Source organism: Trifolium pratense, linkage group LG5, assembly GCF_020283565.1.
Source record: "Trifolium pratense cultivar HEN17-A07 linkage group LG5, ARS_RC_1.1, whole genome shotgun sequence".
In the NCBI taxonomy this organism is placed as follows: domain Eukaryota; kingdom Viridiplantae; phylum Streptophyta; class Magnoliopsida; order Fabales; family Fabaceae; genus Trifolium; species Trifolium pratense.
In genome coordinates this window covers 840,635-854,667 of record NC_060063.1, presented here as the reverse complement: position 1 = coordinate 854,667, position 14,033 = coordinate 840,635, and the positions used below count along the sequence as shown (strand labels likewise).

Genomic DNA, 14,033 nt, shown 5'->3' with positions numbered 1-14,033 from the left:
ATATAATTTCCCATTTATAATGAGTACGAAATTATTCATGAAACAATTGTCTCTTATATAATGGTAAAGTGAAAAGAAAGTATAAATTCTTTGATGAGCTAGTTGTTATAATCATACTTAATTTCGGCATTGAAACTCATTTTTATGAATTGGTTGTTTTGTGCTAGATAGAGTGTCTAATTACAAGAACAAAATTTCTAATTATGAAATTTTGAAGAAAAGACAATCTAATTTGTCTTATTTTAGAACTTGGGTTTATCTAGTCTATGTTTAAATTTCAGAAACCAAGAGAGTTAAACTCACTAGTAGAGCCTATGAATGTGTACTCATTGAGTATATAATTGACCGTAAAGCTTATAGGTTTTATGACCTATATGCTAAAGTGATCATAGAATCAAATTATATTGATTTCTATGAAAATGAATTTCTCTTTAAATTGAGAAATAGTGGGGGCACCAGTGGGGGTATTGCAACTGATCACATTTCAGTGATCAGAAGCAGTGATGAGAACATCAAACAAGATGTTATGAACCTCGAAGAGGTAAGATAGCAATAGTTGCTAAAGAGTGTGAACCTTGTTACATGGTTTATACATTAGAAGAGAATTTAACTAGCTTTCAAGAAGCGTTGTCTTCCTTGAAGGTTGATATATGGCAAGAGGCCATAAAAGATAAGATAGATTCTCAATGGTCTAATAAGACTTGACATTTGAAAGAATTGCCTCCTGAGTACAAACCAATGAGTTGTAAATGAATTTTGAAAAATAATCTAAAACATTATAGAAATTTTGATAAATACAAGGCTTACCTTGTAGCCAATGGTTTTAGATAAAGAAAAAAGATAGATTTCTTCAAAAGTTTTTCTCTGTCACAATAATAACATTCATAATGGTACTAAAATATTTTGATGCTATTTATAACTGAATAGCACACCAAAGGGATGTCAAAACTATTTTTTCTTAGTTTTTACCGTGACTGGAAGAAGAAATTTATTTAGAACAACCTGAATATTTTGTAACTCTGAGGTGGCAAGAAAATTAAAGTCTATAAGTCATATAGTACTTTGTATGGTCTTAAATAAGCCATAAGAAATGTCATGAAAAGTTTCACAATTTGATGATGTCAAATGAATTAAAAGTGAATGAAGTGACAAATGTATTTACCATAAACTAGTAAATAGCATTTGCATTATCATATGTCTCTATGTAATTGATTTACATGTTAGAGCAAACATTCATGTTGTGAATGAAGTGAAATCATTGTTATCTAACAACTTTGATAAGAAAGATTTCAAAAAGGTAGATGTAATCTTAGTTATTAAGATTATTAACTCATAATGAGAAATCCTTTAAATCAATCTCACTATGTTGAGAAGATCTTTAAGAAGTACAAGTAAACGTACTTGCACACCTTACGATCCAAGTGTAAACTTATTTAAGAGCACTGGTGAATGTGTTAAACAAATTGAGTATGAGAGCATCATTGACAGCCTTTGGTATGTCACTGATTGTATTAGACCCGACATTGCATATGTCGTGGTACTGTTGTGAAGGTTTATTAGTAAACCTAATAAAGAGCATTGATATGCTATTGAGAGGTTCATGAAATACCTGACAAGGGTCATGAATCCCATATTACATTAGCAGAGATTTTCTGTTGTATTTGAAGGATACATTGATGTAGATTAGAATATATTATCATATGATTCTAAAAACTACTAGTAACTATATATTTAATATAGTAGATAAATTGTATCTTGGAAACAGACTATGTTGGCTCAGTCCACTATGAAGTCTGAAATGATAGCATTAGCGACTGCTAGTGAAGAAGCAAGATGGTTAAGATACTTGCTAGCTGAGATTCCTTTATGGAATAATCTATGCCAGATGTGTTGATTCATTGCGATAGTACCGCGGCTATTGCATAAATTGAGAACCGTTATTATAACGGTAAGAGACGTCAAATAAGAAGAAAGCACAGCATAGAGAGAAAGTTACTCTCTAAGAGAGCTGTAAGAATGGGTCATGTACACACTGATGAAAATTTAGCAGATCCTTTGACGAAAGGAATGGCTAAAAAGGAAGTCCATAATACATCCAAGAAGATGGGACTAATGCCTAAGAATTGCTCATAATGGTAACCCAACCTAAAAGACTGGAGATCCCAAGAATTAGGTTCCAATGGGTAAACAACAAGTTGTGAGTGGTAGGAAATGATCATGCAAGTTAAGAAGCATGAATCCTGAAGCAGAAGTGAAAGGATGAGATAATAGAAACTCTTAATGAGATCTATACTCTGATATGAGTGGAGTACCAAGCTTCAGGCGTACTCTAGATAGACTCACCTATATGAATGTGGAACTGAGGCCGGTTCCTATGGAGTTTTGAGGCGGATTCCTAGAGCGTTCATGAAACCGGGATACACGTGCAGGGCCATTAAAGCACGGGCTTTTAAGATACACCTTAAGAGAGGTTGTGTGCGGGTTTGAGAAAAATCTGAGATAGAGTTCAAGACAAGCGTCACTCTTGTTAAATCGGGCTCTTACTTGCTATGTGAAGGTTCAAGACAAGCGTCACCTTTGCTTATGCACAATCTTATAGAAGCGTCCTACGCTATTTTGGAATTTTCTTTTAAATTCAAGTGGGGGATTGTTGGAACAATGAGCACATTACATGTGAATTGAAAATAAAATATTTGAGTCTCACATCGGGTACTAGAGCATACTAGTATGTATTATATACTAGTATGTATTTTGAGAATAAAAATAATGGAAGTAGACTTTGTTGTAGAAACTTATATGAGTTACTAAATAATAGGAAGAGTGGTAGAAAAAGTCAGAACATGTGTTCCTATTAAGAAGCATCAGTTATTTTTCCCTTCCTATTTAAGTGTTAAAAACCTAATAGATTAAAGTCTAATGAAGCATTAGAAAGTGTGTGACGGCTGCATAAATGGAACTTCACGTTCCCAGAATAATTAGATTGGCCGCCGCCCACTATATCAATCCATACGGTGATGATGCATGGTCTAGGTGTGAAACATTATAAGCTCATGACAACTGAGAAAAAGAGATCAACATATTTGGAATTAGGAGAACCGTGATATATATATAGGCAATGAGAGCACCAAGCTTGTCAACGTGAACAACACCTCTTTGGTATTCTCTTTGCTTATCTTTTACAAATTCAATTGTTTCTATGGTTTAGATTCTACTATACACACTTGTCATCATTATTAGCAATTTGACATTGATGTAGTAGTAGAAATAATTGTTGTGATCAGTTTGTTTTAATTAACACAAAAACATCGGTTGAAGTGGAAATATTTCACCATTAACTAGACTTGTTAGAAGTGAGCCATATTAAAGTTAAAATAGAATGAATGAATTATTCATATTAATTGGTTTCATTATTCGGTTATGCAAATTAATTAGAAAGATTTGTATTAGGTTGTGTTCCTAATAGCTTAGAGAATAATATTGAAGTTATATTCTATTTGTTTTGAGATACTAATATTAATATTAGTATTATTATTGTGTTTTAAGAGTGATCTTAGTATCACAGTTCCTTTAAATTTAAGAATGGTCATAGCACCATATTCCCTATAATAAGAATGGTCTCCGTACCATATTAGAACGGTCATAACACCGTATTAGAATGGACTTAAAATCATAGCGCAATGGTTTTAGTACCATATTTGAGGGTGTAATTCTTGCCCGATATCTACAGTGCAGTATTTATCGGTATCAGTAGAGAACTGGGCTGTTTTATCCTGGAGACTTCGTGGTTGATCGTCTGTCTTGCACAATTTTGGGCAGTGCCGCGAAACGTCTTAAAGAAAGCGTATTCACCCGCGACTCAGTCCAGTAATCTCTTCGGTGGCTGAAAATTATTTTTAACGATTTTTGAACCTCGGAAACAACAGGTTAGTTATTTATTGGTGTTAGAACTTGCCCTCATTCAATATTTTATCGAGACCTTTCTTTGGTGGAGATTGGAGAAGAATAAGGACAATTTGGTCTTTTACTTTCCGTAACCAAACCAAATTGTGAATAACTGAACCGCAAACTCAAAACTTAAAAACTAAAAATGTCTCAAACTTAAATTTGTATTCTGGGTTTGTGATTTTTGCAATGTGATTCTGGGGTTGTGAATTTGTATTCTGGGTTTGTGAACTTTTTCTTAATATTTCACTTAATAATTAAACTTGTAGCTATTGCAGTATACATGTATTAATGATACTATATAGTAATATACATTTTATATGCATCATGATTTAAAACTGATACTAGTAGTATACATTTTATATGCTGACCTTTTCTTTTCTTTGCTTACAAAGGTGATTGTACCTGATAGTGATACTTGTAATATACACTTAAAACTGATACTATTAATATATATTTTATAAGTTAGTTTGTGAATAAGATTTGAAAGGGTGCTTCTATCAAAATTTGGTTATAATTTGGAAAACATATACGTTTCTTCCATGAGAATTGGCTGCTTTCAGCACTGTCATTGCAAACCATGTTATAGAACCACTAAATGATATCTATCCCTCAAAAAAATTCAGTAAGCTATAAGACATAACTTCAGTAAACCATAAGTACAGTTATGTTGTGCATAACAGTTCGATTCGGTTAACCGGTTAACTGAACCATAAATATAGTTCTATTGTGCTTAACGGTTTGGTTTGGTTAACCGTTTAACAGAACCATAAGTACAGTTCGGTTTGGCTATAAACCATAACAGTTTGGTTCGATATTTTTAACCATTGTTATGGTTCGGTTTGATTCTTTGGTCGAACTGAACCATGAACAATCCTACCCTGGAGTACATGCACGCCCCCTGATATTCCTAATTTACCCCTCTCGCTACTTAGAAAACGAGTGTGTAAATAGCAATAATTGGGGAAAAAGAATTCGCTTTCTATATAGCAAACTGCAAACTGAGTTCGCTTTCTAGGATGTGAACCTTATAAAAATCAATTTTTTTATCCTTTTCCCCCTTCTCTCATCTCCCATGAAATAACTTTAAATGAAACACAGTTCTCGGCTGAGGGCATCCCTCATCAGCTTCCCTTGTTTTGTCTGTCATAATATTTGACTTTCTCGATATGAGTCGAAGTTAAAGTCTGAACCATTCGTTCACCTAATTTCTATTTTATGTCAAACTTATCAACTCTTGTAGCCTTGATATATGTCAATTGTAAGTATAAAAGTAAATTTGGTCATATCAAATAAAGTAACAATTAAGTATAGCTATATTTATGGTGCGTGTGATTGGTCTCCAATGGCAAATTAAAATATGATATAAGATAGTGACCCCATTTTTATAAGATACACTAGTTAAAGTATAATTCATACTTTATTTACTGTGTTTTAGTTCGCACTCTACATAACGAGTGACCATATTTTATACTCAAACTCAACGTCCACGCCCCTCTAGATGAAAAAATCATGAAAAAAAGAGTTCGCTTTCAAGATAGCAAACTCAAACTCTTTTTTTTCATGATTTTTTTCATCTAGGGGGCGCAGACGCTGTGTTTGGTTTAAAAATATAGCCACTCACTACTTAGAGTGTGAATAGTGCTTGCATCCTAGAAAGTAAAGGGGTTAGTTTGGTAATTTCGCTGGGTGCATAAGGAATTTCAGGGGGCGCGAAAAACAAACCTCTTGTTAAGAATATAGATCCTTAGTTAATCAATAAGAGTTAGTTGATAGGTTACTAAGTTGGTTAGGAGGTTAGAAAGTTAGTTAGAGAGTTAGTTACTCCAAATAGTCCTATAAATAAACTACTCCATTGTACATTTTAGTCATTCTTTTATCAATCTATATTTATTTAATATGAATTTCTATGAGTATCTTCCTCATAAATACTCTTATGCACTCTATCTTGCTGACATCTATGATCTTTATCCCTTCGATTCCATGATTCATAACACCTCTCGTCAAAATTGTCATTTACATCAGAGGATCTCTTAGCATAAGAACTAGAACGGGCCTAAAGAACGATTTCCTTCACTTTTTGGTAAGCCAGAAGTCCTAGTGGGCCAGGCCCAATTAATTTTTTGTTTTCTCCTTGTTTGGGAGGGGGGAGGACATGATTTAAGGGGATGTTTTGTGCTTTTTGATTGTTATTGTCCTTAATTTAAAGGTCATATTAACATGTGCACCAATGACACATGTTAAGGTATCTAAAATTAGAAATTTGCATTCCTAATAACATAAAAAAATTTAATGTTTAAAATGTATAATGCACAAGTTACAAGAGAATATTACTACATTTGTATTCTTAATGTGTGTCATTTTCCTAATTTAAAACATATTTTCAATTTATTTCAGTAAGTTGTATGAAGAAGTGTTTTTATCCAAACATGTCCTTGGTTAATTTTTTCTTCCTTTGTTGCCATAAACATGTTGAATTCATGACAAGAAACTTTGCTAGTAAAGTTGGTTAGAATTCAAATGATTCTGATACACTCTGTAAAATAGTCGTGTAGTGGTATTTTCAAAACCATGCACCTTTTGAGACTGGTGTATTATTTCAGAACTTTGAATTTTTTATGCATTCAAATCCAAGACATGCATCATCTTTTTTAAAAAACTTGGTATTACTATAAAACAACTAAGTAAATAATTAATATAAAAATCCAGCAAGCATTTCAGTTAGATAGATTGATTGTAACGTACTCTTGTCTGTCTTTTTTGTCCATGTATGTACTTTACTCCAAACTCAAAATTAGGATAATTATATATATGAATGAAAAACAAATTGACCGAGAATAAGCTGCGCCGTTAAATTTTTTTAAATGGCAAAATCAATCTTCTGAAAAACAACATTTGTAGCTCTAGAGAACACAACATTATTATGTATGATATTTTAAACTCTTTGCAAACCTCTGATACTAGGAAGCCAAATATATCAAATGCAAATGTTATAAAAAATTGTATTTGTAATTAAGTGATAACACATCATGTTTATAGTTATAAAGTACAGACAGAAACCGGTGAATAAACTTAAATTAAGAACTAAGATTTAGTTTAAGTTTATTCATTAGTTTTTCGTGTTTTCCTTCCCACTTTCTTTCCTTCGAATCAAACGCACCGGTAGACATTGATACACGCGAGCCATCACATTTTAGTTCAAGTTCATTCATCTATTTTCGTCTTTTTTTTTTAATAAATTAAGAACGTCTCGGCGTCAATGTATGAATAAACATCTCAACTATGTTGGTATTCCTAGGCATACCTATCCTATACCTACATCTCAGAATAATATTTTCGTGTTTTTGTTCCTACTTTCTTTCCTTCGAATGAAACGCATCAGTAGACATTGATATATGTGAGCCATCACACATAGTATCATGTTGGTGCTACATTGATTGGTAGGGTAATGTTGTTTGTATTGTAACTATGGGAATGGATAATGTATATGAAAAATGTTCAACTTTTTCTTCTTCTAAGTGGAGCTCATGTTAATCATATATCATGTCCATGTTATGCAATGACTTTTTCTTTTCTTATTTTTCTAATATATTTTTCTCTCTAAATTTTTTTCTTCTCTTTGACCTTGCTCAACCCGTGTGGAGCTTAGGGTGGAAGGCTTCAAGTCAGAGATAGAGAGATGGTGGCCAATTCAATCTTTTTTTTGTTATTTCAGCTTCACCAAATGGAATGATGATTTAATTTGTAGATGTCTATTATTTAATGATTCAACCCATGTGACAAATATCCTTTGTGTAGTGTCAGTCCAAAAGCTACAGCTTTTTCATTTCTGGCATGCATCATTCTTTTACATGCCCACTTGGAATAATATAATCACCAAAATAACATCCATCTAAAATAAAGGAAAAAAGGTGTAACAAAAATTGAAGGAAAAAATTAGAAATAAATCATTTGGTTTATTTATTTAAATGTTTTACCAAATCCAAACTTCTTATAGTATATGAAGCCAAAACTTTCTTGATGGTTAAGAAAGTATTTGAGCTAAAGATTATTGATTAAGTTAATAGAGATATGTGTCATTTTATCCTAATGTTCTTGGATGATATTTTAGAAATTACAAGATTTGAAGAAAAATTATAGTGAAATTCTATTTTGAATTTCTACTGAGAAATAACCTAACTTTAAATTAATTATGAAAGTACATAAAATAGTCCATTTTTCATATTAATGGGGAAAAAATAGTTTCAGCCTTACACAAAGTAATTACCTATTTTTAACAATTCTACTTTTCGCATAATTAGATATCAACTATGGTCAACGACTCAAACAATTCCTCGAATAGTATTAAACCATCATGACGGAAAACTCTCGCAACAGTTTTGACGAAATAGCTCATTAAACTAAGAGACTCATAACATCTCATCATTCAAATAATCTTTTTTATGGAGAAATGGAGTGCATATCTCATAATCTATAATATAATGTCAAAGAATCATCGTACTGCAATTCAAGTTAGGCAAAAGCTAACATGTGCCCTAAGGGCAGATGCTAAATAACTTAATATAGAAATATTTTTATCAAAAGTTGTGCATTCAACTTTTCAAAAGTCAAATTATTGTATTTTCCAATACAATAATTCTTCTTTTGGGTTTCTAGAAGTTAATAATATTTTGTTTGAGTGTCTAGAAGTTTGTCTTGTTGGTCAAACTTAATAAAGCTTTCTAAGATCTCAATTTTGAGTATCTACCAATTTGCTTTTCCTTCACATGAAAAAAAGCTTATACATATTCCCACTTATGCAAGTAACAAAGTTGAAGTGTTGAACACTAACACACCTACAAAATATAATATGTATAGTGCAACTACTCACTCTCTCAATTAGGTAAAAAAATCACAATATTGTTCTAAAGATTCATTCACAATCAAGTAAAGGCCTTAAAAAAAAAGAATTTGATATCAATATATTAACAAAACCAAGCAAACCTACTTCCAACTACCAACCTCAAATTGACACAAGAGCAACAATGGAAAACAAGGTTGATAATGATGCAATACATTTCCAACCCTTAATAAGGAAGAAAAAAAAATGAAAGAATCAACTGTTATATGTTGTATACTTTGATAAATACAGATAAAATATGTGAAACATTTTGGGGAAAAAATAGTAACAATAATTTGGTAATTGGTAAGTCAATCCAAACATGTCAGTCAAGCAAAAAAATCAACCGTGTCATCCATAGGTGAAAAATCAAAGACATAGATTTTTTATACAAGATTAAAAAAAAATATAGCAAACAATTGTTTCAAGGCTCATGAACTTCCACTAAATCCTTGACTGTTCTTCATCTTTCTCATTTCCATTTCCCTTGTTGTCTGGCGGCTTTGGGTTTCGCTGCTTGAGCCAGACGGGTTTAGACCATATTCGCTAGTAGCTGCACTGTATTCGCTGCTTCCGGCGTACTCTTGAGTTCCTAATGCCATTTTTCTGAACTTGATCATGTCGTCTTTGTATTGTTGAGTATCGTAATCTGAGCTTTCATGAGAACTGTAAACAGAACTGTGTCCTGGCCTAATCCCTTCGTTAAGATCTGCTAGTGATACATCTCCTTCTAAAGCGCGCACAACCTATATAGTATGTATAATTATTAGAGTCAAAAGATGGTCACATATAAAGGAAATAGCATGGACTCAAAATTCGAAAAATGGAAAGTAGAATTCATGTGAGATTTTATATTCGCATCAACATTATTTGTCGAAATACATGCATTGCATTTAGACAATCAACACCGACATACTGGAGAGCTTTAAAAGAAGTGTGATGAATATTTGAAGATTATAATTCAAGATTACATTCCAAATTATAGCAGGAAAAATATATTTTTCCTTATGTGTCAGAGAATCCAATATGATTTTGGCACATTAATATTCGATAAATGATATAACAAATTTGTCACTTTACCTGACTCATCCTTGGTCGACGCTTTGCTGAGTGACGAGTGCAAGCTGCAGCGCATGCCACCATACGAGTCATCTCATTAGGGTCAAATTCATTCTGCAGCCTTGGATCAATCAGAGAATCAAGATTATCTTCTTCTAAAGCACGCATGAGCAAAGGCCTAGCCTGTAAGAATGAAATATGGATATAGTTAAGAGTGGATCAATGGTGCTGGTTCAGAGTTTAACTGGTTGAACAATCGGTTCAACATTGATTTTATCAATTATATTAAAACCCTACGAATTTACAGTTGCAAATTATATTTAACTCTCGAGAAATGTTGGAGGATGGCAAAACTTACCCATTCTACCAAACTATCCTCCATGAAAGTCTGGTTTTTATCAACCGGACGCCGTCCAGTTAATAGCTCGAGGAGCATGACTCCATACGAGAAAACATCTGATTTGTCTGTAAGTTTTCCACTAGCTGCGTATTCTGGAGCCAGATACCTATAAACAACAATCAATAATTCATGAGCTCGATATTTACATATATATACAACAAACAGAAAAATGCAATATGGTTAATGCATTTGTTCAATTTTATCAATAGACAATAGCATATATTGAACAAACTAAATATGTTCGTACCCAAAAGTCCCCATCACTCGAGTAGAAACATGAGTATTCAGATCAGAAGCAATCTTTGCAAGACCAAAGTCAGCAACCTGTCAACAAAAAAAATGATACTAAATTAATCGAAGATTCACAACAACTTAGAACATTTTAAACGGTGCATCACAATTATCGCAGGTATAAGAAATAGATTGATCGCAAGTGCTAATAACTATGCCGCAAGAAAGACACATAAAAGAACATTACCTTTGCTTCAAACTTAAAATCCAGAAGAATGTTAGCAGCTTTAATATCACGATGAATGATCTTAGGATGACCTGAACAAAACAAAAAAACATAATGAACATTGAGTTTGACATAAATTAGCTTCTTTGAAAAAGAAACAGTCAAAAGTACAGAAACATACAATCTTCATGAAGATAAGCCAATCCTTTTGCAGATCCCAAAGCAATTCTCAATCTTGTTGCCCAATCCATTGTTGGTCGTCCTTTTCCTGCAGTACAAAAATAACCATAAGAATGAAGAAAACTTCTAGCAAAAGCATTGTGCTACACAAAAGAATGTAATGTACCATGTAAATGGAATTCCAATGTATTATTTGGAACAAACTCATAAACAAGTAGCCTCTGAAAACCAGTGCTGCAGTATCCAACAAGTGAAACAAGATGCTTGTGATGTACACGGCTAATAATCTCTACTTCAGCTTGAAACTCACGTTCTCCTTGTCCACTTCCCGCTTTTAGCTGCTTAACAGCAACCTCTTTACCGTTAGGGAGTATGCCTCTATGAACATATCCAAATCCACCTTGTCCGAGGAGGTTAGCATCAGAGAAGCCATCAGTTGCACGTGCCAACTCCTCGTAAGTAAAAGTGCTCTTTGCGGAGCTAAATGCAAGGCCTGGAGAAGGAGGTGTAAGCAGTTCGCCGCCTGAATAGTTTGATCCAGAACCACCACTGCTGTTTATGAAAGGAGGCGGTGGCGGTGCAACATGAGATGGCGGTCGCGATGGAATTGGAGCAGGAGGTGGCGGCTTAGGTATAGTTGAAACTAAATGATCTGATGGAGGGTGAGCATTATGCTGCCATTGTTGTGGTGGACCACCATAAGGATCAACTGTCAATGGTCAAAAATTCAGCATCAAATGAACATTATCGTTGAATATCAGCAAAAACACAATTTGAAACCATTTTTTCAAAAATTAGAACAAAACTTGATATCTAAAAATGAATTAAATCTCCAATAGTACGATCCTGCAAGCAATAGAGTAACATAATTCACACTAAAACTACAGCTTTGTAATCAAGCAAATTAGTTAGATTAGCATTATGCCACTAACAAATACATGCAATAGAGTAATATAATTCACACTAAACCTTAAAGTTGTTCCAAAAACCATGTGCAAGATTTATATTTTATTATATTATTTAGTAAAACCAATATATCATGGCAGGAACATTGCATTATATATCCAGGGGCCGGAGTTCGAACCCCGATCATTCCATTCATCCACCTTAAGGGTGGAAAGTCACTAGACTGCTTGACCACAAAAAAACTACAAAAACTAATATCTCAAGAGCATCATCAAGCACAATGAGGACCTTTCTCGAATGGAATTTGCTCAATTCACAACCACCGTGAATCGAACTCTCTTTAACCGCTTTGCTTAAGGAATCTGAGACACTTCCCACTCGGACCAATTCATGTTGATTACCAAATTTATAAAATTTCACAATATGAACCTATCAAAGGGACAAAATATCATACATATGGTTGGCAATGCAATTGGATCAAGCAATAAGAAAAATAAAAAGAGATCAAAACAAAAACATAAAAAACTAAAAACCATTTTCAAAATCAACATTCAAAGGTAAAAAATTCTTGAAAAAATAAGAACCCTAGAAAAAAAAATTCACCTTTGGATCGCTGAGGTGGTGGTGGTTGGTGATGCTGCTGACCATAGTATTCTTCATCACGTCTTCTCTTTTTCTTCCTACAGCACATGCACAGAATGCTCAAAACCACAAGAATGGCCACAGCTCCGACAGCGATTCCGACGACTACTCCGGTAGAAATACTTGACGAAGAAGACGGTGGAGATGGTGGCGATGGTGGAGATTTGGAGGAAGGTGGTGTTGGGCTTCGATCAGAGCTTGGTGGAGTTTTAGTGGAAGGTGGTGATGGTGGACTTGGAGTAGTGCCACTTCCGGGAGTCAACGACGGCGGTGACGGCGGAGAACTCGACGGTGGAGTGGTCGACGGAGTATTTGGTGCTGGTGGAGAAATTGAAGGTGTATCTGGTGGAGGCGCTGAAGGTGTCGCCGGAGGTGGTTTTGAAGGTGTCGCCGGAGGTGGTTTTGAAGGAGTTGCCGGCGGAGGAGCGGAGGGAGTAGCCGGTGGAGGTGATGACGGCACTGCAGGAGGTGGTGATGAAGGTGTTGCAGGTGGTGGTGAGGAAGGTGTTGCAGGTGGTGGTGCTGCTGGGGTTGACGGTGGAGGCGCGGTGTTCCCCGCCGGCGGCGAAGACGGCGCCGGAGCAGTTGACATTGCAGAAAATATAGAAAAAAATTCAAAATTTATAAGAATCAACAAAAGGGTTTATTGAAAATGAAAATTAAGGAAAACCCAATTGAAGAATAAGAAAAGGGTATGTAAGATTTTTATGTGAATGTGTTTCTCTCTCAAAAAGATTGAAAATTTCAGAGAGAGAGAGAGTTGAAAGAATAAAGAGAAGAAAAGAAAAACGTTTTTGAAGAGTTTAAGGTATGGATTTTGTGTTGTTTTATGAAGCTGTTTTTGTGTGTTACTCTTTCTCTGTGTTCTGTTTTGTGTGTGTGAATATGAATGTGTCTTTTTTATTTTTATTTGTTATTTTTTGTTTTTTTGTTTTTTGTTTTTGAGGTTATTTACCGTATTGGTTGAGCCAACCAGAGAGGACAGTATTTGGAATATGGGACCCACACGAATTCTCCACGGTCTAATATATTCTTTATTGTCATTTGACAAAAGAAGTAATAAAAAATCTTCCATTTAGTATTTTTTAAATTTTAGTTTATGGATTTTGTCAAAAAAAAAAAAAAATTAGTTTATGGATAAATTATAATTAAATTTATACCCATTTCTATCAACAATGGATTTTTTTTAAGTAACAAATCGAAAATTTCTCTTCTAATAAATTAATCATCATTATTCCTGTGAGCTTAACTCAGTTGCTAAAAAAACATTGTATATTATTGCAGAATTGGGGTTCGAATCACATACTCTCACTTTTTTTTGTCTTAGATGAAGTGATAATTTACTGGAATTAAACTCACATATAATTGTGAGATCTCGGGTTCGAACCAGGGTCACGACGTCCGACCTAATAATTTCGGCATTTTATCAATTGAGCTAGGATTTGTGAGACATGATACTCTCACTTAATCATGTTAAATATGTGAAATTGTAGCCACCGGATTACTTGAAAAAAATTTAAATCATCAATAAATGAGAAAAATGAGAGGTGGCTGAACCAAAATGGTAT

At 33.9% G+C, this 14,033-nt stretch overlaps 1 protein-coding gene across 1 annotated transcript; it reads right to left on the bottom strand.

Annotated features, from left to right (window-relative positions):
* Nucleotides 1–9,029: 9,029 nt before the first annotated feature.
* On the bottom strand, nucleotides 9,030–13,394 carry LOC123883393 (proline-rich receptor-like protein kinase PERK1). Its single transcript, XM_045932179.1, has 8 exons — nucleotides 12,427–13,394; nucleotides 11,084–11,626; nucleotides 10,919–11,005; nucleotides 10,759–10,829; nucleotides 10,528–10,604; nucleotides 10,239–10,386; nucleotides 9,902–10,063; nucleotides 9,030–9,567 (listed from the first exon to the last, which is right to left on the bottom strand). Exons 1-8 carry the CDS (start codon nucleotides 13,055–13,057, stop codon nucleotides 9,253–9,255), a joined length of 2,034 nt encoding a protein of 677 aa, XP_045788135.1. The 5' UTR covers nucleotides 13,058–13,394; the 3' UTR covers nucleotides 9,030–9,252.
* Between the last annotated feature and the right edge of the window lie 639 nt (nucleotides 13,395–14,033).